General features: G+C 38.2%; 1 protein-coding gene and 1 non-coding gene across 2 annotated transcripts; one reads left to right on the top strand and one right to left on the bottom strand.

Annotated features, from left to right (window-relative positions):
- Positions 1-459: 459 nt before the first annotated feature.
- LOC122658953 (thaumatin-like protein 1b) lies at positions 460-1,449 on the top strand. The gene is made up of 2 exons (XM_043854122.1): positions 460-584; positions 677-1,449. Exons 1-2 carry the CDS (start codon positions 524-526, stop codon positions 1,447-1,449), a joined length of 834 nt encoding a protein of 277 aa, XP_043710057.1. The 5' UTR covers positions 460-523.
- A 14,547-nt stretch (positions 1,450-15,996) lies between these two features.
- On the bottom strand, positions 15,997-16,080 carry TRNAL-CAA. Its single transcript has one exon. It is a non-coding gene; the product is annotated as a tRNA-Leu (tRNA).
- Positions 16,081-24,272: the final 8,192 nt, after the last annotated feature.

Raw genomic sequence — 24,272 nt, 5'->3', positions numbered from 1 at the left:
GCTATGCACCTAATAAGACCCACTCCAATGTATGAGTACTAGGTTAAGACATTATGTTAAAAAATTTGATTTAATACATTTCATCAATTTTGAAAACATTTGACGTACTTAACTTTTGTTATCAAAACTAATCATCATATCACGGGTTCGGATCACAAAAAAAACTCCCTAATAGAAGAGTATCCGTCAAAAAAACGCTATCTACCAAAAATAGAAAACAAGAAGACAGGGTGGATAGAAGTCGGCGAGGCTAAGTGGCTAACAGACTCCGTCACTCAATACGTTTGCCGCCATAGGGACTAGGGTCCACTACCTTTCCGGCACATATTCACGAAAAACTCACAGCAACTATAAATTGTTCACCTTACTCTTCTCCCCTTCTCCTGGATTTCCCATATTTCCCTTCTCTTTGTCTGAATTGGAATAAGGGTTCGGGAGCTTCAAACCGAGCTTCTGCTCTTCTTCTTCTGCTTCCTTTTTCTTTTTCTATATTGATCTTCCTTCTTCCCATTCTCCTCTTCCAATGTCCAGAGTTTTCTCATCCATCTCTCTCGTTTCTTTACTTATTCTTTTATTCGTATCAGGTAAAGATTAGCAATTAGATCCTCTGTTTTTCCTACCATCCAATTCCTTTTCTTTTTCCCACCTTCACATATAATTTTGTTTGGTTCTGCAGGAATAAATTCGGCGTCATTCACTCTAAGTAACAATTGCGCATATACAGTATGGCCAGGAATTCTGTCGGGTGCTGGGACGGCAGCCTTGTCTTCCACGGGTTTTGTCCTTCAAAAGGGCGAGTCTAAGACACTCTCTGTACCGGTCGGATGGTCCGGCCGGTTATGGGGAAGGACCTTATGTAGCGAGGATTCTACCGGTAAGTTCTCATGCGTCACCGGTGACTGTGGGTCCGGGAATATAGAGTGCGTTGGGGGAGGCGCTGCGCCACCAGCAACCCTGGCGGAGTTCACGCTAGACGGCGCAGGAGGGCTCGATTTCTACGACGTGAGTTTGGTTGATGGCTACAACCTGCCTATGCTGATACAACCCCAAGACGGCACCGGTGGGAATTGCAGCTTGACAGGGTGCGTGGTGAACATCAACAGCGCGTGCCCGTCGGAGCTTAAGGTGACAACCGCCGATATTAGCGGGAGTGTCGCGTGCAAAAGCGCGTGCGAGGCGTTTGGGGACCCGCAATACTGCTGCAGCGGCGAGTACGGGAATCCTAACACTTGCAAGCCGTCTTCATTCTCCGAGTTCTTTAAGAACGCGTGTCCTCGTGCGTACAGCTACGCTTACGATGACGGTACCAGTACCTTTACTTGTGCCAACGCCAATTACCTTGTCACTTTTTGCCCCTCCGCTGCCGCCAGGTTAGTCAGCTATTTAGTAAGGTTAACGAGAATAGAATGTGTTGGTATTATAGGAAAGGATGAGGGTAGTTTGGTCTAACTGATAGATTTGACACTCTGTGCGTCTCAACGAGTCGTTGGGAAACTTTTTGGATTGGGATTTTCTTTCCCTCTTTTGTCTTTCCTGTCAAATAGGAGTCAGAGATACACTGAGTTAAAGAGATTCTAAACCAACGGTATTTAAAGGAGGGTATGCTTTTGTGTCATTATTCCTCTAGTAACGATAAACCTAACAGTTCTCGCGTTGCCCTACTGCTCACTGTGCAACGCGAGAGTGTTTCTGTAAAGTCAGAAACTGTAGAAGATGGAGATGGAGAGGGAGATGATGGATGGAAAATGAAGAAGACGTCAAACAAACACAGCCCAATAACTAGAAAAATATCTAATCAGTGGTCAATTTATGGAATATATTTCAAAAAAAGTGAAACCGCATGTGCAATCGCCCACTTCTTTTGAAACCGTGGTGGCCCATCAATTTTCTTATCCATGGATGGAATGCTCCCTCTCGCATGTATCATATGGAGTAGTGGGGGCCAGCACATGCAGATGGTCCAAGCTTTTTCCGTCACCGGACGATTATGAAATGGTCGGAGATGGCCCAGCGGGGTTGCTTGTTTGGCGCTTTTCTCCTCTTCCACATACTATGTCGTCACTCGTCAGTATGTGTTTGTGATTTTTCCCCTGAGAATTTAGTAGTATGATTTTCAATGACGGTGTTTGGGTTGAATTTTTTTTTGGTTGCAGCCGTGCGTCATCGGAAGGGAAGACCCCCCAGGCGGCAACGGTAGATACGGGGATGATATTCTTGGGTGGTCCATTTTTGAATGGAGCATCATCATCATCGCTATCCAGGGGAGGAGGAGGAAGAGGAGGATTGGTCATTGCCGTCACTGTTTTGGTGGCAATTGGGCGGTTGTGGCAGATGTTCTAACTTATCCTTTCAAAAGATGCTTCCAAGTTCCAACCAACACATAACGCTCAAACCTACAACGGAAGGTAGTGGAATCAGAGGTCCAACCCACCCCTACAATTTTATATTTCCATCCATCACTGTTATGGACCTGACTACGTGAGATAGCATTTGCGATGCGGACTTGCGGGTGAGAGAATTTGGCAGAAGTGGGGCCCTGAGGAGGCACTAACACTGGCGAAGAACTAAAGAAAGCATCTACGGTTGCCGCCGCGTGCGCTCCTTCTATTCACTCGATTCACAATTAATCGAAAGGTGGAATATATTTATAAAGTAACTCTTGGGATACCTGAGGAGAGAATGGTCATTGGGGGTTGGGAGTGAGATGATGCTGCTCAATTACTACTTATTGGTAAGATAAAGAGTATTGCCGAAGGAAAGAATCATATCCTCTTCTGAATAATGTTTTCTCATTTTGGCCTATTTTGAGAGAGAGAGAGACAGATGGGTAGAAAGCATATATATACTGCAACCATATTGGCATTGCTTTTTTGTTTGGTAGATACCAAATGTCAGTGCTTTTTTTTTTTTTCTTTCCTGGTAAAAATAAAATTGGCATTGTTGGGAGTTCTTTTTTTCTTTTCAAATTATGGGCATGAAATCACTGCTTGGTCACATGGTCTTTACATCAGTTTGGGAAGCCAGCTTGGATATCTGCCCAGGGGCAAAGGTGTCATTTCCTAGAATCCTGTGAAAGGGCGTAGGGAATGCCACCAAGCAAGGATCTTTTTTCCTTTTATTATTATACTATGATTCCATTCTATCATTTCTTAGCTTTGTGAAAATATAATTCAAGAAAGAAATGAGGGGACGAGGTCCATTTGTTTTCTTCCCCGAGGGTAGCATGGAGGGTTTTTTGTTGCATTGGGAAACCTAATTCGGGATGGAGGGAGAATCTCTTCATCGATCATAATGTGACAATATGATTACCCTCATTTGTGGTTCATACTCGTCTATCCCAATCCCATCCAAAGTCAGATGAAGTATTCTCCTATATTATATTTGCACATTATGTATGTATGAAACATGGTCAACACTTCAATCATTATTGGATAAATGCATGAGAATTGAGTATTCTTATCCAAGAGCTAAAGTGTCTGTACAACATATGAAACCTTTCACTTAGTGTGGTTTTATTCTTTGACCTTCGACAACCTGATTTATCACTTCTATGGATTCACTATTAAATCTTGTTGTGATCAAGGTAGGGTACAAGTGACCTTATTTTTTTGCTCTTCTTTTATGTAACACATTTTTTTTTTCAAAGAATATAAATATTATCATTTTCACATAAAAATTGAATTAAATATTTCATTTAATGATTTTTAATTTTTTAAAATAAGACAAGGGGCAAAAAAGTAATATTACAATTTATTACTTTTTTTTTTGATAAATCAACAACTTGTTTCTCCACCACTGTAGTAATAAGAAGTTGTTCTCATATATAATAGAAGGCAAAATGTTGTTATGATGTAATATAGATTGCTCAGCAAATCAATCAAACAAAACCAAAATTTGACATAGGACTGGCCCTCATCAATTCTGATTTGGATTAGTCAATTAGTATCAGTCTGGAATTAACTGAAACTAATGGATTCAAGAACGAGAAGCATCTTACTTTAAAAATAAAAAATAAAAAAGACAAGCAATGATTTTTACATATATTTGAATTTTTTTACTTTTTTAATTTAATACAAGAAATAAATTTTATTGATTTTCTATTATTGTATTGATTAAGGTGGGGGGGGGGGGAAATAGAAAATAAAGTTCAAAGAATATTTCGACGGATTCCAAACTAGGTTATATAAATCGACATAGATCCAATTTCTTAAAAACAGGGTTATAGTAGTGAAGTTACTTAATCTGTAGACATGACCTCATTATATTTTTCAACAAGGGATGGAACATGGGAAAGCTACTTTCTTACCCTGAGCAACATGGAGTGTTGACGTTGTTCATTGTTGTGGTTGATCCACCCTAGAAAGCCTTTGAACAATCTATTGTTCTACAACGAATGATGATTTGGTAAATCCAATCATTGAATAAGAAAGACATGCTCTAAATTGACCACATGTCTATTTTCATCCCGAAATTCATTCATTTATCTTTTCTGGTAGATTTTTTCCTTGTTTATGTTGAAGGAAAACATGTAGGAGATGGGATAAGAGCAAGGATTTAAGAATTGGATTAGCTTGGTTCAAACCGATTTGGATAATTCTTGAGATTCAGCTTAGGTCGATTTTATATAGAAAACCCCAAGATGATTGGAATATACGGATTTTAAAACAATCTAACTTGGATCTAAACTGACCCAAACCCCAATTCAAAGCTTTTAACCCCGGGATAAGAGCGGTCTGGTCTGGTTGAATTGAGCCGATCAAATTTACCACTGAAATGCATAATCATTTTATCTTTATTAGGTAAGAATCATAACCATTTTATCTAGTAGGGATCAAACACCTCCACCATCTGAGGTAGCTGACTTAGTTACTGATGTTTTGAGGCTTTCAGTCTTCTTCCTTTTCATTTGTTTTAATTATGTTCCTAGGACTATGAATTTGGTTGCAGATGTTCTAGTCAGAAAGATCCTGTCTCTTGTATGTGAGACAGTTTGATCGTATTCCATTCTGTGACTTCATGAACTCTGTTAATGATGCTACCGCTTGTAAACACCCCATTAATCAGTAAAATCCTTTTTGATCAAAAAAAAAAAAAAAAATCTATTTCGTCGAAGCATCTTTAATTCTATAGAAACAAATTTGGACGAATTTTTTGATGGCATCTCTTGATAGGTCAGTTAATTTTATAGTCCTCAAAATCAAGAATCCTCTCTTTATGTCATTGACTGACTCATGAGACATGACCGACCATTCCATTGCTATTATTTATTGCTCGCACGTCGCATCTGCACTTTATTATCCGGATTCTCTTCTATCTCATTAGTCGTCGTCGTCGTCGTCGTCATCTTCTTCTTCCGCACCGGCCATCCTTGTCGTCCCAACACCTGGCAGGCTGCGAGCGGTAAAGGTGTTAAATGATTTGTTCGATTCGGTTCACCATGTACTAGATAAAAATCAAAATTAAATCAAAATATTCTCCCACCCAGAAGAGAACGGTTCACCTACCATCCTAGGGTTCACAAATCCCTTCTAAGGTTTTAATATGTTTTAAAATACTTTCTTGGTAATTTTTCTCGTCCTCTCTAGTCCTTCGTTGAATGAGATCCCATTCACCCTGGGTAGAAGGAAACTCAAGCCTTTTATTAAACGGTTCATGTAATGAAACTACATTCAAACCGTTTATTATATAGTTATACATTTCTTAAATAATAATAATAAAAGGAAGAAAGAATGCTACCTGGTCGTGTGCTGTATGCGGTACTTGTAGGTAGACAGAAGACCACGTGAAATGACCGTTGCACCCCCATGGAAAGACGAAAATCTTTGACGGTGCAGCAATCATTTTGCACGACCCTATGTCTGGGCACAGGGATTGCGTGCCGCATGCAACCAGATAGCATTCTCTTTCCTTTAATATAATCATACTTCATCTTTTTGAATTTTAAATTATTATTTTTACCAGAAAACATAAACAACTTCATGATTAGGAAATGCCCATGAGGAGGTCGAAAATTAGGGAATATGTTATTTATTTAAGGGAAAAAGAATACTGTTTGGTTGTGTGGCTCCTGCGCCAGAGACTGGAGCACGCAAAATTACTATTCAACCTCTCCTAATATCAAAAATCCCATATGTGTTGATATCCTTGTGTATGCTCTCATTCGCCCCCACGCTGGTGCAGGGGTTAACACACTACCAAGCAATGATCTCTTACCCTTTTTTTAATATAAAAATCAAAGTGTAATCAGTTTCACCTTTTAAACCGAAATCGAACCATTTAAGTAAATGGTCTCCTTTTTTAAACCAAAACCAAGCCATTTATTTAATGGTTTCACAGTTTTGATGTATAAAACACCCTAGGAATTAAGCGATGTTCGTTTATCAGAGACTTCACCTTGTCTTTTATGGTCCAGTTCATCCAGAGTCATGGTTTTGCTTATCAGTATCACTTCACCTACATATGTATCGATTGAATCGGTTTGTATTAGTTTGATTCAAAATTTAAAAAAGAAATAATTATTTCTCGATTAAAAAATCCAAAATTTTTTATTGTATTGATCTATCCGTATCAATGCCATATCAATATAGGGACATATCGGCCGTATACACCGATACGATACATAGAACAGTGGTCCAGACCCTCTTCCTCCTACTATCATGATCTGTTTTGTTTTGATGGTGACTCTGGTGGTAGTGCCTCCCATCTCTTAATAATACCTTTTTAGGTTAAGAAAACGATTTGGGTGGTGCCTTTTTATCTTTATATGTTGCACTAATCCAATTAAACTAAGCAATTAAGTAGCTATAATTAGTAGTCCACCTTATTTTAATTACAAATTATGAGTAGAAAGGCACCCATAAGCACTCACAAAAAGGAAAGGCTAATTAGGGATTTAGGGTATAAGATAGGATGGGGCACATCTTTCTCCATCCTCATGATCCCTCATGCGGACGTCATTCTAATTCTACTACCCCTCTCAATATTCAGATCCTCTTAACTTCCTTCCTTCCTTCTTTCCTTCCTTCCTTCGGGAACTGTTGGGTAGTTCTTTTACCAACTTCCCTATGTACTAACCCCAAGGGGTTAGCACAGCTGGTTTGGAGGGGACATGAGACTCCGCCTCAGGAAGCGAGGTCTCGTGATCAAATCTTCGTCGCTCCATAATTTCTTGGGGCCACCCACCTGAGGCTCACTAGGGCCCAGAAGCTCCCGGTTCGTGTGTGGTGCGGGGGTCATATACGAACCCAGGGGGGATTTAGTCGGCCTAAAGTCGGATACCCCTCCTGTCTCAAAAAAAAAAAAAGGCCTTCCCTATGTACTTAAAATGGACATCCAATGGAGTACTCTAGTATTGGGATTCTCAATCTGTTACATCAGATTCAAAGTTTTATTAACATTATCAAAATGTAATCAAATAGAGATATGAATATAAAATATAAAATGACATCTTTTTTAATTTTAGTTATATTCTATACTAAAATCACTTTATCAAAAGAGAAAAAAGTTATATTCTCAACTCATCTTAAGTTGAAATTGTACCAATGATATATTGAAGCATTATATTTCGTTAGGCATAGCAATGGATTAGAAAACCCTTTATTTTGTTTTTCAAATATAAAGGTATTCAAAAGCAAAGTAAAGTTAAATTTAATAATTAAACATAGAATGATTTTTTTTGGAATCAATGACCTGATGATTGTGTGAGATGATGATTACAATAAAAAAAAACAAAAAAAAAAATCATTTTAGGTTTAAAAATATCATTTCTATTTACTTAAATTTCTCTTTTGCAACCAAATGAGACAATAAGTCTCAAAAAAGGGGAAAAGGGAAAGAAACCAATCCATCCACGGTTTCCAAGCATCAATGCTTTTCATAATGACTAGTAGTTGAAGATTGGCAGGAAGTGACTAGTGAGAGAGTGAGGATCAAATTAAACGTGGTGAACATGCCGATTAAATAGACCTGCCGATCAACACAATAGATAGTGAGTGCATATATCATATATGGGATATGTTAAAGGGTTTGATTTAACATATTTTATCAGCTTTAGAGCTTTTGGTGTATCGATCAAGTACCTAATATTTGGTATTAGATACAAACATCATGTCACGAATTCGAATAATAAAAAAGACTATCTACGATAGAGCTACCGTAAGTAAAGTGAAAGCCATCAAGAAAGAGCTATCTGTCGTCAGATAAAATACTATGGAATAGAGTAGAGCTGTTTGGAAAGAGATACTTAGTACCTACCGCTCTAGTATGTGCCTAATGGGACCTACACTAGTGTATGAGCGTTAGATTGGACCAGTCTAATATGAGATAGATTAAAATGTTTGATTTAACGCATTCCATCAACTTTAGAGCTTTTGGCATACGCCAAACAGAGCATTGCAGATAAGGTTATTGGGCTTGGGTTAGGTGTTGATGTGAACATGTGGCCCACGAATGTATTTGATTGGGTACATGCTTAGATTAAATACCATTAAGAAGCCTAGCTAGGTCCAAGACAATGGCAAGGCCTCAGGTCCAATTTATCAAAATGTTGAACCTTTTAAGCTCCATTCCATACAGATGCCACGTTTCAACAACTTTTTAAGACTACTGAACGTAAATTAGACTGTGTTTGTGAATTCACCCCCCCCCCCCCTCCCCTTCTACTTCACAAGATATTCCTTTCTTTTTATTGATATCACTAGAAGCTGCAATGAAATACAAGCTTGGAAAAAAGGAAAAAATGCTACTAAGCATAGTGTTAGTTATCATAGAGGTCCTTTCTTTTAACAAAATCATAAATATTATTAAGGTTAAAGGTATCCTAGTTTGCACAAAACGAATCAGTTTAACTAGTCTATGGAGCTAGTAATGCACTGTAGAAAATTGAAATTGGCAATTATGACTAGATTGACCACTTGTCACATTTTAAAACAAGATATGTGCACATCGTACTCCTGGGGTATAGTGATTGTGATGGAATCCAATCCAAAAGCCCAAGCTTGATAGTGGAGAGGCCTTCTTAGGTTATTAGCTAAACAGTCACATACTACCCGATGGATGTGGGGTTAAAACCACATACCCATTCCTAGCCATGGAGTTATATTAACTACATCAACTCCCACAACTTTATGTCATACACCCCCCACATTACTAGTGTATGAATAACCCGCTTTAATACCATTATTTTGACGATGTTCAACCCAAATGCCTAAGCTCCAAGATGAAAAGGTAATTCCCATGATCATATGCTCATCAATTGCACATTACCCGACCAATGTGAGACTAAAACCTTTCGCATTCCTAGCCATGAAGTTACACACATTACATCAACCCGACCAATTCTTAACCAGATGTTTTCCCAAAACCACATGCATTTTCTCTTGACCCAATGGGTCAAACCTTAAACGTAGTCATATTGGGACCTAAAAAGATGCTGAAAGCAAAGAAGGGCTCCCTCCGAAAGATGGTGTAGGAGTGAACTCCCCTCTGGAATGGCCCATATGAGATAGTGGGTGGGACGACGGAGAATATATATCCTGTGGGGTGAAGAGAGCCCTACTGAGCGACCAATTACCTGGACATTATGGAGGATCCCACCACATTACAAGCCCAATTTGAAGACCCAGCCCATAATACCCACTGCAACGCTAGACAATTTGTGTCTTCTAGTTTGTACATGGTGCTCGACCGAGCATATTTTTTGGGGGACAAAGTTTCCCTCCACCCATGGAGGACGTTTCAGCCATCATCCTAGGGTTCATAAACCCCTCCTAGGATTTTAGTATGCTCCAAAATAACCTCCCGAAACCCTTTTCTGTTCTCTCTCTCGCCCCACGGTGAAGGTGGAGGGAAACTCGGTCCTTTTTTGGGAGTGTCTGAATGACAACTCTATACGTGTATTTAGAATTTGGCATCTTTTTTTTTTTTCCTCTTATTTTATTCCCTAAAGTTCTTTAAGATATTAGTATAAAAGGCTTTTCAAAAATAATTTGAAATTGATATATCATTATGTCATTATTAAAAGGTGTCATTATTATATCCATTTTTTGAGTATATATATGAAATGACACTATTACCCTTATTAGGAAGAAAAAAAATGTGCATGCATCATACCAAGAAGGCAACATGGGTAGTCTCATGAACTTTAAAAGTATGTACTTTGTAATTTGTCATTTTTAAAAAGGGGAAGGTAATGCTATTCGATCACTAATCGCGTTCAGAATCAACTACGTAATTAGCTTTTTGCTAATCAATACATAGTACCAATTAACAAACCAATTTTTAATCCTCACAGGCACCGCATAATCTCATCTTCACACATAAAAATACAAGACTGCTAACTAAAGAGATGAAAAAGGCTGTTTCTTCTCTCTTAATTTCTCTATTTCGATCTCAAAATAAGGTGCACTAAATATAAAACACAAATGGTACAATCCTCCATTTGCCAATCTCTCAACCTCAATTAGCTTTCGCAATATCTGGTTTCTCTCCTTTGACCTCTTTTTATCAACCCAATTAATTGTTCTTCAATTCATCCATTTGTATTAATATGCTCATAAAGTCATACAAATCTCTGGTCGTGTAGCGCCTACATCAATGTATGGCCAATAAGAGCACATGCATGAGTATTTAACTGAATGAGATTTTTTTAGTTCATTGGAGGTTGAGCAGCAATTTTGTGCGATCTTGTGTCTGAAGGGGGGGGGGGGGGGGAGGGGAGCAACCACATGACCGGTTAGCATTCTTTTTCCCAAACGTACATTAATTAAGAAGCTCAAAAGCTTCAACTATATAAAAAGGGTAGAGCAAACCAACTTGCTTTTAGAGAAGGTCTTCCATTTAATTAATCACACTATAGTTAGTTGGTGGTGACGCAAATCCTTAGTAAAGAGGAAAAGGCTAGGGAGAGACAAAGAAGAGAAGGTAAAGGAAAAAAAGAGGAAAGGAATGGGTGAATGAGGTGATATGGTTGTTACAAAAAAAAAGGGTAAAAAAACAAAATCTTATCTTATTAGATCCATATGAGTAGCTTTGCACGACACTTGGGCATCAATGGAATGTACAAATTAAGATATGTTGAAAGAAATATCACTAAGGAGAGGAAAAAAAGGGAGTAGCTCTTAGTCTCTTTATTTGATAAGTTATCTCAAACCATCACATTTGGAATGAGAATTTCTGATGTGCTTTGCCCAAAAGTTATAATAATTTAAGAGGCCGGTGTAGGAATTAATATTGATCCCTGATAAGTTTTGCACATATGGGTTATGGAGATTTTTCAATTTCTGAATAATTCTACATAGTAGGGCATGATTCTGTAGAAGAAGGAGAACATGTAGATCTTACACAAACCAAAACCCTTCTAAGAATGAAACTATGGAAAAGCTAGCTAAAGGGGCCCAAGAATTGTAATGGGTAGTTGATGGGAATTCATTAATTTAGAGATTTTAGGTATAAATTTTCTGCAAAGTTCATAAAGAGAATCAAACAAATGCATGCAACTAGCTAGGTCTTTTGGATTGAAGGATTTAAAGGTTAGAGGTCCATGACTATTAACAAAGGCATTTACACATCATCAGACCATCCAAGCATGTGGGAGTGAGTGGGTAGATCGTGCATGCATTGGGGGACTTTCTTTCAAATTCCTTTTTCTCAGGTCTTAGAAGAGGTTTGATTGGATTTTGTCTCTCCAATTTGGGTTTTGGACTAGCTTCAATCTTTAATATATCACTTTTGAATAACTTTAAATCCTTAAATTCTTCTTTCTCATATCTTTATGGAGGAGCTAATTAAGAAACCTCTCCAACCCGCCAAAGGGGGTGTCCCATCTTCCCCAAAGTTTCATCACCACCAATCTTGTTCTTTCTCTCCTCCTGCATTAGCCTCCCAAAAGGTCATATAGCAATACATTGACTAGGGTTTTTTACCACTTGGAGGGGTTTGCTTAATATATATAGATTTGGACCTCTTTAGAGATTACCCACAGCTTCCCTTGTCAATGTCAATCATATTTTTCTAGAGAAGTGGGTTTTTTTGTTTCCCTTTCAACTCAAGATATATGACAGATTCACGCCAACATACAGGTCTTGCTCAGTCAAAATTATGCTAGATGGTGTCACAGACATTAATTGACATGAGAGTGATTATTAACTTGGTACTCTACAGGATGGTAACAAAAATATTTTTATATTCTTGAAGACAAATTTATAATTTTTTTATTTTTTTATTTTTATTTTATTTTATTTTTTGTTTTTATTAGAAATAGAATTTCAGACAATCGGTATAAGACTTCACATACACGTGAATATAATAATAAACGAAAGTTTTATTTAATGGATTAAGTGGACCTTCTTGTATCTCTTGAATCAACATGGTGAGTATGCATTCATGTCACTCTATGAAAGCCCAATAAGTCTTCTATATTAATATTTATAAGCATACAAGCGATTACAATCACCTCAGAGTATGCACGTTGTATAAGCACCCTGGACCCCAACCTCAGACATGAGAGAGAAGGGAGATTTCCCTAAGAACCCTATCTCCCTTGTAAGTTACATGAATGCATATAAGTTTAATATTCCACTTACTGGAAACCAATGTGGGACTATTCTTACAAAGGTTCCTTACTCTTACAAGCTTCATTTACAAGTGATTCATGAATCAAATCACCACACATACATATGCTCTCAAAACAAAACAAAACAAAAGTGAAGGGAATAGGTTTTTCATAATTTGAAGTTTAGAAAAAAAAAAAAAAAAAAAAAAAAAGAGGCTTTTGACTTCTAATTGAGTTAAATCCAACAATTTTCTGATAGATTCTAGAATTTCTTGCATTTGTAGAGTATCAATTATTTTCTTGTTTCTTCCCCGGCCTGCACTTACACCAGATCGACCCAAAAAAGTAAAAAAATTGTTTAAAAGGGACAGAACTTCCTGAGTCGCAGAATGAACTATGGAAAGCCAGAGGGACCCAAGAGATCAATACAATAGGTAGTTGATGGGAATTCATTTGGAGCTTTTATGTATAAAATTCTTCAAAGTTCATAATTAAAGATAAACAACTGCAACTAGCTCTTTTGGTTTAAAGGATTTAAAGGCTACATGTCCATGACTATTAACAAAGGAATTTACACATCATCAGATCATCCAAGCATGTGGGAGTGAGTGGGTGGATCGTGCATTTTTGCTTGGATTTGCTCCTTTTGCTCTTTGCATTGTATTGGGATTTTCTTTCAAATTCCTTTTTCTTAGGTCTTAGAAGTGGTTTGATTGGATTTTGTCTTCCCATATTCGGCTTTGGACAATTGGACCAGCTTCAATCTTCAATTTATCACTTTTGAATGACTTTATATCCTTAAATTCTTCCTTTCTCATATCTTTATGGAGGAGCTAAGAAACCTCTCCAACCCAAAGGGGTGTCCCATCTTCCCCAAAGTTTCATCACCACTAATCTTGTTCTTTCTCTCCTCCTGCATTAGCCTCCCCAAAAGGTCATGCATGTGCCAATACATTGACTAGGGTTCTTTACCACTTCGAGGGGTTTGCTTAATATATAGATCTGGACCTCTTTAGAGATTATTAGCCACAGCTTCCCTTGTCAATTTAATCATATTTTTCTTACTTTAGGAATTGTACCGTGTCTTCAGTAGGAGAAAACCTCTCAAATATATAGGTAAGCATACAACCCATGCTATTAAGATAAGAAAACTAAATTAAGGAAAGAGATTAAGAAGAATCAATTATACAGTTGGAGAGGATGAGGATGAAAAATCCTTATCCACGTCTAATACATGCTGCACAAACACTGCAAGGTGGGAAATGACCGCCTTACCCTCACTCGGGCAAGGCGTTCTGGTAGAGGTAAGGCGGTCATTTTTTGTCTTATTGTGTCTGCACAGCACAATCAGGCCAGGCAACTCGGCAATAGAGGATCCAAATTGCTCCCACTCTCATGCGGCCCCAATTCATGTTCCCTCGAATTGGGGTTACATGATTTTCAATGTAGAATCACAATTCAACAAGGAATCGAAACCATACTTTAAAGGGCTAATCTATTGTTCTAACAATTTTGTCATGATGTCATTGTGATCATGAATGTGAAATTGAGAATTCTACTGAAGGAACCAAGGCCAAACATTGGAGGTTTTTAAACAATTTTGACATTAGTTGTGGCATAATCTAATCATTGGGGTTCTATTATCCCTATATGATTGATGCATGAGACTTAGTTAAGACAAGGAAGGTTGTTTGAGGTTTTTTCAACATAATCGCATTGGGAATAGTCTCACATCGGAAATGTAATGATGTTTCATTGGGTATATTTAATAAAGTATTATTATCATTTAAATTAAAAAAATAGAGATTGCTACGATGTATGTGCAAGGACTTTTGTCCGAGCGTGCACGCGCAACGCAGCGTGGGCTGTAGAGGTGTTAGTGATGCATGCATTTAGCACTTTGCAAGCTTGCATTGCGATTTGATCTGGACTGTTCCTTTTGATCCAATGAAACAATTTGAATCTGGATAAGATTATTGTATACAGTTGATCAATAGTTATTACTGTTATATTTTTAGACGGTTTAGATCGTATAGTTACGATCTAATAGGAAACAGATTTTCTGCTACTGATTTTTCTGTTTTCTCAACAAAAGTCTTTCAAGCATTGATCTTGGATCCGTTTATGCAATACATAGCCAAGGTAAACAACAAAGTTTGGAGCTTCATTGTATTCTGGGAGACAATTCATCAGCAACGTATTTGCATCTGGTAGTAAAGACGAATTCCGTCTTAAGGAAAGCGACTTTGTAACTCGCCTTGAAGATTCAAGCCTACTTCTGTTTTAACAAAGGTCACATTTGGTAATGAGATATCGTATATACCTCTCACCCGCCTACACTGTGGTGATCAAATGGAAATGATGATGTGTCCCTTTCTTATACGCAATGGTACTAGGCTGTTGGATGTAGTATCACTATGTGTAAGCCGCAAATCTATGCTCTGGTCCCATAACTATATCACATGGTTGTAATGGTGTTGATCTTTGTAGTGCACAGTGCATAATGGTGTGGGCGAACGAATGATGCAAGTTCAAAGTCACACAAAGTACGTAGGAGATTCATCATATAGAAAGAAATAGAATCAACACCAATCAAACTCTAGAAGTCTGATATTACTCCGCTCTAGTGGAGTCACCACTGTGAGAACAATGAAGCATTACATAGGGTGGGAGGAGGTTTCGTGTAATTGGGGTATTCCCTTGGACTTGATCAGTAAACCCGGACAGATTCAAGGGTTTTCTCGTTAATAAAAAAAAAACACAACAATAGAATTTTCAATAATTATGTATGACTGGTTATAAGACCTAAAAGATCTCCCCCATAGAAGTGCATTTAAAAGCTGACAAAAAGACTCCATAAAGGCAAGAGATTGGGAGGGTGAAGATTTAAGAGAGGCACTGAGAGGGCCTGAGGAACCCTGAGATACTCATAAATTCATGATGATGCATTGTGAATTGTGATCATGGTGTGTTTGGGAGGGAGTTATTCTTGTGATCAATACTCATCTAACTTCTGTTATAAATTAATGCACAATTATAGCTGATGCGGACAAAGTTTGAAACTATAGCACTGCCACCTCATTTGCCAATTATTGCAAATCTATATCTTCTTACCTATCCATCCAGGATCCTCTGCAGTATCGCCGGGTCTGCGGTGCACATCATGCGGCACAGCAGAGGCCACATGGCACACATGACATCTATTGTGCCACAGGATGTGCACCGCACACCCAGAGGATTTTTATCCCTATTTTTTTGCTAATTGCGTCTTATTAAATCTTAATTATCAAAAATTATTGGTTTCTTGACTTTCTTCTTAAAATAACCTATTGACATTTACTGGAGGGAGAATCAAAGGCCCATCATCCATTAGAGCATTAAAGGTCAGGGGTGAAAAAAAGTAATAATTGTAGTTTGGATGTAAGATCAGGAAGAAAAAAAATAATTGTCAGAAGTGGGATTTGAACCCACGCCCTCTCACGAGGACCAGAACTTGAGTCTGGCGCCTTAGACCACTCGGCCATCCTGACTTCATATTAATGTCGATTACAATAATTAATGATATCATTAATAATATTATCCACAGGGCCTTTTTTACTTACAAACAAGGTTCGTACTCAAGATTGATCAAGAACGATTTTGACGGATCAATATTTGCTTGGAAAGGTAGAAAATGACTAAAATCGAGGATTAATTGGATTGGGTTTGGGACAGTCAAAAATATTAATAAAATACTAACAAAAATTGGTATGGGTTGATAAAAAAAATTCAAAAACAAAACAATCAAAATCCCCAAAATATCGATAAAAGAATCCAAAAAAAAATACAAGATCGAATTGGTCAATCCAAAGAATGATTCAGAAATACCTTGTCAGACCGGTCTAATCTCAGAATCGACTCTGGCCAATATCAATCCAATCGGAGATTACAAACCATGCTTAAAAGAACTCTCATATAAGCCAAACTCATAATTAGAATTATAAGCTCTACCTTACATTGGGCTTTCTCTTTTGTTTTTTAAATGAATACTGTAATAGAGATTTTTTTTGGGTAAATGAGTTTTAACATTGGAATAGACTTAGGGCCTAGACTTTTTGGTATCGTTTTTTATTTTCATTTTCTGATAATTTTTTATTTTTTCCATGTGTTTGGTATCATTTTTGAAACTTGTTTTTATTTAAAATAATGAAAAACATCCCCAAAATGATAATATTCTATTACGGATTATGGCAAAAAAACGTTTTTCTTTTCTTTTTTTCGCTAGTTTAATGAGCATGTGCTCTTAAGCCGTCAAAATCGAGGGTAAAAACGTCATTTGCATTATTAGAAAAGCATGTTCCGCCCTTCGCTTATCTTCTTCTTGTACCTGCAAAACCCTGCAATCTCTCTCTCTCTCATCTTCGTTGTTTGCCATCTCCTCTGCTATGTTGCTGAGCAGCTGGTCCCCATCTTCTCTTTCGTTTACAGGAGCATTGGTATGAGGCTACTTCTGTTCTTCCCTTTTCGCTTTCTCTCAAGTCTTAATTCGTTCTCTCTGTGAAGCTTTCCAAAGATAACAAACCCTTTTTGCTAAGGTTCAATGACCTTGAATTTGTTGATTTCGATCTTAAACGATTGATCGTTTGGGATTTGTATTCGGCAACCCATATGTTGGCTGTCTCATTTGACATTCATTGGGGATGCTCATTGGAGAAGATACAAATCCGATTATAACCCATCCAAAGACCTTTCATATCTTGGACTTACATTTTTTTAAAATTTTTTTTTTGGTAGAATATCCTGGACCTGCATGGGGAAAATAATGTCAGGCCTTAGATTGGTGGAAACGGATGTGCTCCACCGAAATCGATCGGGTTTGATTTCGTGACGACCACCTCGGATCCTCTCTCTGTCCCTCTATTTCTCTCGTCCTCACGTAAACGGACTGTTTTGCCCCCTATGTACAAAACCATTCTGGCACTTCTCACTCACTGCTCACTGCTCACTGCTCACTGCTCACTGGTGTGCTACTGTGCTGTCTATGCCGCTTAAGTCAGAGAATCCATTTCCCTAATAAATAAAGAAGAAAGTGGATAATTAATACTACCCCCAAAGTAGAGAAAACCGGAAGGGAAAGTGAGGGGAATCCAATGGTCGCATGGTAACGATCAAGGACATTGGACCACACATCCACATGGCTCTCATTCTACAGTCAATCACTCGTGACGTGGGCAATTCGGTAGCCAATCAGTGAGAAGGTCCCACCTACATTTATGCATCCACGTCACGATGACTAAACTGACGTGGATCGGCATCAGCAATAACCTTTTGTGAGTGGGGGGTGTGTGATACTGTGACGTGACGCGTAAAGCAATGGCTACTTACACCTTTAAGTCTTGGAGATCGCACCAAGAGTGGGGCCATACTTCCTCTCTCTGCCCTTTTTTCTTGCCTCGTGTCCCTCGTCCATTCCTTTTTTGACTTTCTTTCTTTGTCAATCACATCAATTCACAGATCCCCGTACACCACCCCGTGATATTACAGTACTTTTAATCTGGAACGTCCGATCTACGTGACCCCACCCTCCACCCCCCTTACAATGAGGACCTTCGGGTAGGACGCGTGTACAAGGTGTCCGGGGAAGTCCCTAACGGTAGGAGTATGACGGTGCCAACTTTCGACAGCGGGGCAGGCGGCTGGTCTGTAGAAATGCTAACTGTGAGGGAGGAGGTCGAGATAACGCCGTTAATCCCGGTTGAACGGTCTGGGATTTTTTTTTTAATGCAATTTGATTACAAAAATATAAAAGTAAAGGGGGTGGGGGGGGGGGAGAGAATCTGCTTTGACACGAGGCATTCGCACTATCAGAGAATGGACAGGTGGGATGCCTAGTAACGAAGCACCGCCAACCATGCATTTCCACGAGGCCTACAAAGCCCATTGGGCCCATACTGCCTCCCATTGCCATGACCTTATCATTTCCTTAATTAATTAATTAATTTCTATTCATTTTGTTTTTCTGGCTATGAAATTATAGTTGTTTGGACTTTAGACACATGTTCTTCGTTTCAATGAAAAAACATAAGGATAATAAAGCGTTCTTCCACTAGGCTCAAGAACTCCCGCCTTTTCTTTGTTTTTTTTTTATTTGTTCAAAGGGTGGGAGAGAGTTCTCCCGGCAAGCGATACAGGGATCACACCAATTGTACAGAGGAAGGCCAGAAGGTCATTTCATATGAGGAGAAGAGAGATAGGGAGAGAGAAAGTGCGAGGGTTAGAGATGTAAATAGATCTAATATAAATTGAATATCACACTATCCGCAATCATATTCGATTACCTTTCGAATGGATTTGAATAGTTTTTGGGAATCGATTTTTTGAATATGGATTCGCATTAATGAATACAATCATGAATCAGATTTGGATTCCTCTTAATGGATGCGAATATGAATTGAATATGAAATTTTTGACTATTCATTTGCATCCTTAGTTGTCTGTGTTGAGCTAAGGAGAACTGGAAAAGATAAAAATTCAACTATCATGGACTAAAGCCACTAGCTACTAGGGTTGATGTTGAAAGGTCCTATTTGAAATTACATTGGTGTCCTCATGAATTATTTCTTTCGTTTAATTTATTGTTTAATTATATGTACTATGTTATGATTAGTGTATTTTAGTAGGGTAAGAGATTGTTGTCAGGCTACATGGTGCTTGCACCAACGTAGGGTGTATGAGAGCGTGTGCAGAAGTATCAGTATGGATGGAATTTTTTTATTTCATGGGGGTAGAGTAGTAATTTCGCATAACTTTTGTGTCTAGGTGCATGCTCCACAATCTCACAAGGATCCTTTTCCCATTTTTGTATTAAAAAACTAAAGAAAGAGATCGCTGCCTGGGCCTCTAGAGCCTGCATGCACGCACTGATCAATGGGAGCGTGTGCGCAAGCATCGCCCTGGGTAGGGTTTCCACCTTCCCATGGGGGCAACATGGTACTTTCATGCTCTTTTGTGTCTAGGTGTAGGAGCCACGCGACCATGTAGCGTTTTTTTCCCCAACTACTATTATTTAATTACGAACAAGAGATCACAACTTGGTCATGTAGCCTCTGCATTAGCGTGGGGTCCAATGAAATGCCACGAAGGGGCATCAACACAAATGAGATTTTTTATTACCGGAGGGGTTGAGTGGTACTTTTGTGCGCTCCTATGTCTAGGTTTAGGAGTCAGACCACCAAACAACGTTTTTTTTTTTCCTTTCATTTTATTTTTATAATCGTGGGCTATGAGATTGCACGGAGAGGCATCAACATGGATGAGATTTTTTATTACAGGAGGGGTTGAGTGGTAATTTTGTGCACTCCTGTGTCTGGGTTTAGGAGTCAAACCACCAAACAATGTTTTTTTTTCTTTCATTATATTTTTATAATTAGATTGGATAATATAACTTTCGAACGAATACAATTAATTTTAAAAAATTTATTTTTTGAATACAGATTCCTCTAAATAGATATGAACATGAATCAATTACAAATTTTTGGTTATACATTTACATCTTTAGCTAGAGTATCCTTTCCTCTAACAACTCAGAGAACCTTTATCTATATTTTTTTCATAAACTGCATGGGCAACCCTTTTTTATTTTTTTTTATGTGTGAGGGCCAAAAAAAAAATATTTTATTATTAGGGAGTAAGAGATCCTCCAAAGGAGAATTCTCATAACCGAGGACAAGGGAAACTATGACGAAACCCATTTAACACTCTAATAGTGCACATTCTATTGAGTTGAGCTCGTCTCTAGGGAGTCCAGCATGCCCAGGGAGCATCTAGCCATTGGGTTGTGCCACAGACATCCTTAGATGTGTGCCGAGATGTGTACAACACAGCCCCACTCTTGGATGCCCCCTCAGCGTGCCTTGCCTTGGGTCTTGGGAGCTGAGCTCGCTAGAGAGGAGCCGGATCCCATTCTATTACCCCCCTCCTAGATTTGTTTATATTTCACAATCTCAGATATCTCCGAAGACACAGAAACCAAAGCTTTGTGTACAATATTTTATTTCATTATGAGTAGTAAAAATTTGTATTGATAGGTTTTTTTTTATTTTATTTTATTTTTATTTATAGGAATTTGCATTGATAGTTGTATACACAGTTGTAGTTTAGAACATTTTGCAACTGCCATTGTATCTAAGTTCTTGTTCATTTCATCACATTGTCAGGCAGAATAACAGTGTGGTTGGAATTTTTTTCCTGTCAGGTTTCCTACCTCGACCGGTTCCTCTCATAGGGATGCGAAAATGACAACTTAATCACACCTGAGCAGTGTGTTCGGGTAGGGGATTAGGTCATCATTTCTGTACCCCTGTAAGAAGGATCGGACAATTGTACCGGGCATCGAACCTGAGAGAATAATGATCCATGTGGTTGACTCTATGGTGTGAAAGGCTATGCTTGTTGCATGTCAGACATTGTGGCCTAATTTTTTTTTTGTTTTGGGTCGAGATTGTGGCCTAATTTTATTCCTTGATTATTTGAGCTTTGTAATTCAGATCCCGTATGTTGGTCATACTTTAATATATAGACCTCTTCTCACACACAAAAAAAAAGCAATCTGAATCGTGGTCTTTTGATTCTATACTCGATTGGGTGAATCGGTAGGAATCAACTTGATTCCATGCTATTGATCCAATTTTTGGGATTTTCTATCAAAAATTTTTTTTTTGGGGATCAATCACAGAATTAGTCAAAATAATAAAAAATCTTATAAAAACTTATACAAAATCCACACACACACATCAATATAAAAAACTAGAAAAATAAAAATAAAAATTATGCAATATTGCACAAATTGAAACCTAAAGTCAATAACTATGTATAAAACACAAAATTACTTTTTTATTGGTTTAAAAATTACAACCTTATTTGTCCCATTAATAATTTAATACATGCATTTTGGGCAAAAAAAAATTCAAAACACATGCTTAAAAGTCCAAAAATTGTAGTTCATACATTAGGCCCATCAAAATCCTATTTTTTTTTTAATTATTTAAGAACCCTAATTTCCAGTAACACATGTAATTAACAAACAAAAATCAAAACACACTTATATTTGAAAATCATGCATTCATACACATCAGTCCCGAAAACATCTGTTTTATTTATTTTTAAATTTTTTTATAAATTAAAATTTAAAAGGCCGTTTTCGTTACCATTTTTTTTTTTTTTTTTTGGAGGTGGGGTTGGGAGGTTAGTTTAATCCTTCATGCAAATGTACTTTTGAGATTATGTTTGAACTTTGAAGATGCTTTCTTGAAGTAGACCAAGAGTCCAAGGCCAAGACCTACACATGGGATTCAGCTTCTCTCTTGCAAACCCAGTGCTTAGCGGGTGCCTAGTAAACCGTTGGATGCCTCACTGGGCACCCGCTGAGCTCGCAGGAGAGGAGCCCGATCCCATGTTGTCAAAAGATGCTTTAAATCAAATATTGTTTGAAGCATAAATCCCTTTTTATTCATGTGATAGATTAAACCTATAAGCATCAAGTATGAAACCTTCCCCTCTTCATTCATGAATCATGATTACTCTTCTTTATTTTAATCTAAAATCATTTTGTTCCCCTGATTAGCTAATTGAGTTCCTTAGTAAAGCATATGAGACTATGTGAAGAGGGGCAATCTAGCCATTTCAGTAGTTCTGCAATGTCCACTGCTTACTTTACCTGGTAAAAGAATGTCTAACCAATAGTAAAGTGGTTAAAAAACTAAAAGTGTAGTCAAAAACCTACTTGAGTGTTGACAAGTGACAACGGTAAAACCCTTTACACTTTACAGAAGATCGTGTTAGTGAGACGAGGGCCAGGGTCTCAAATTACAGCCCGAACCATAGATCAAAAATCAAACCAAATGCTTACTGATTCAATTTTAGTGGGTTGTTTTTTAAAGGGATTTTCTTATTGAGGAGTCAAATAATTTGTAATTTTATTTTTTTTTCTCTTTAATATGATGCACAATTTCCAATCAAAAAAAAAATATGATGCACAAATTTTTTTCTTTCAAATGAGAGTAATAGTATCATTTCATATGTATACTCAAAGAAAAATGTATCAAATAATTCCTTTTGTCAATGACATAATGATATAATGATATGTTATTTTGAAATTAATTTTTAAAATCTTTTTATAAACCTATCTTAAATAACATTTGGGAATAAGACAACGAGCAATTAAAAGAATGTGTCAAGGTTCTAAATCTCTTGTAGAGGTATCATCAAACAGTGAAGGTCATTGGGACAATTGAATGGCCTGACCAAACCAGGAGCTAAACTGAACCTAATAAAACCTAAAATAAGAATGAACAAGTAGTTTTCTATGTAGAAGAGAATTGTCCTTGACGTGTAGGACGACATCCTAGACCATATCCACTCCTTGGTTGTTTAGTCTCTGTAACTCAGACACCTTGCACGGACACGTTTCAATAAATAGTCCTTTATTTACCAAAAACAAAAAGTTTTCTATGTATACATATAGGGAAAATGTTCCCTCTCTATGAGAGTGGTTCCTATGCCTGTTCGAGACTCACTCAACGCCCTTCTCTTCTCCCCTTTTGGTTAAATTTATGGCAACAGAGGTATCATTTTACAAGGAGGAGAGATATAGATTGAAGGGTGTAGGCGCAGGAGCCACTATCTCATACAAAAAATTTATATGAAAAATTAAATCAGATCGAAACCATCATCGAACTGAGAAAAACCAGTTAAAAAAAAAGACCAATTCAATCAGATTGATACGCATCCTAGTCCCAACCTTCCTTTACATTCTTGAGGCAAAGACATGAAAGGATATATCCGAGAGGATTCTCTCCGACGCTCATGTTTAGTTGAGGCTGGTTCACATTCTCGCACGAGAATGGTTCTCATACGACCTTAGATGTACAGATGGAATCCACAAGAATGAGTAGATTCCATCTGTACACCTAAGGGCATACGAGAACCATTCTTGTACAAGAATGGGATCCCAACTCTATTTAGTTTTGGGCACTGGAGGGAGCGATATTATGAAAACCCTAACAATTGGGAGGTGCTGTAGTACAATTAGGGGTGCAAGTTTGGCCCTGATGGCCTAAGCCCACCCTGGCCTGCCTTGAGCCCCAACTTGGATTGAGATACTTTTGCCCTGAGGGCGATGGGTTAGGGTTAAGAATTTCTAGCCTTGAGTCCAACCCGCCCAACCCGACCCAACACAACTCGACCTTGTCTTCTTCTTCTTCCCAGCTTAGTCAGCTCATGCATCTCCCTTTCCCAACCTGACGCCCAACTCATGCATCTTCCTTTCCCAACCTGGCCAACCTAGCTCGTGCATCTGTCTCCCCCCCCCCCCCCACCCATGGTTAGGGCCAATCAGGGTCAGCTTGATCGGATTAAAGTTAGATTTTCTCGCCTTAAGTCAGGGTCGGGTCAGGCTTGGGCCTAGGTAAGGGGACTCAGGGTTGGGCTGGGATTTTAAAAGGCCCGGCCCAACCAATCCTGTGGCTGCCCTAACTAAAATGAGTGGGGGCATGCAAAAGCGGTCCGGATGCTAACCTCTTGGGGGATCCTTTCCCCCACCCACGCCAAATATTTTAGGCAAAAAGACTCCTTTGTCATGTTATAAATAGGACTCAGGGAAGCTAACATAGGTTTCTCTCTCACTCGCTCACCTCTCATCTCCAAACTTCTTTCTTCTCCTTTATCATCTTAGGCTCTTAGCATA

Source organism: Telopea speciosissima, chromosome 4, assembly GCF_018873765.1.
Source record: "Telopea speciosissima isolate NSW1024214 ecotype Mountain lineage chromosome 4, Tspe_v1, whole genome shotgun sequence".
Taxonomy (NCBI): domain Eukaryota; kingdom Viridiplantae; phylum Streptophyta; class Magnoliopsida; order Proteales; family Proteaceae; genus Telopea; species Telopea speciosissima.
This window is presented reverse-complemented; position numbering and strand designations above follow the sequence as displayed.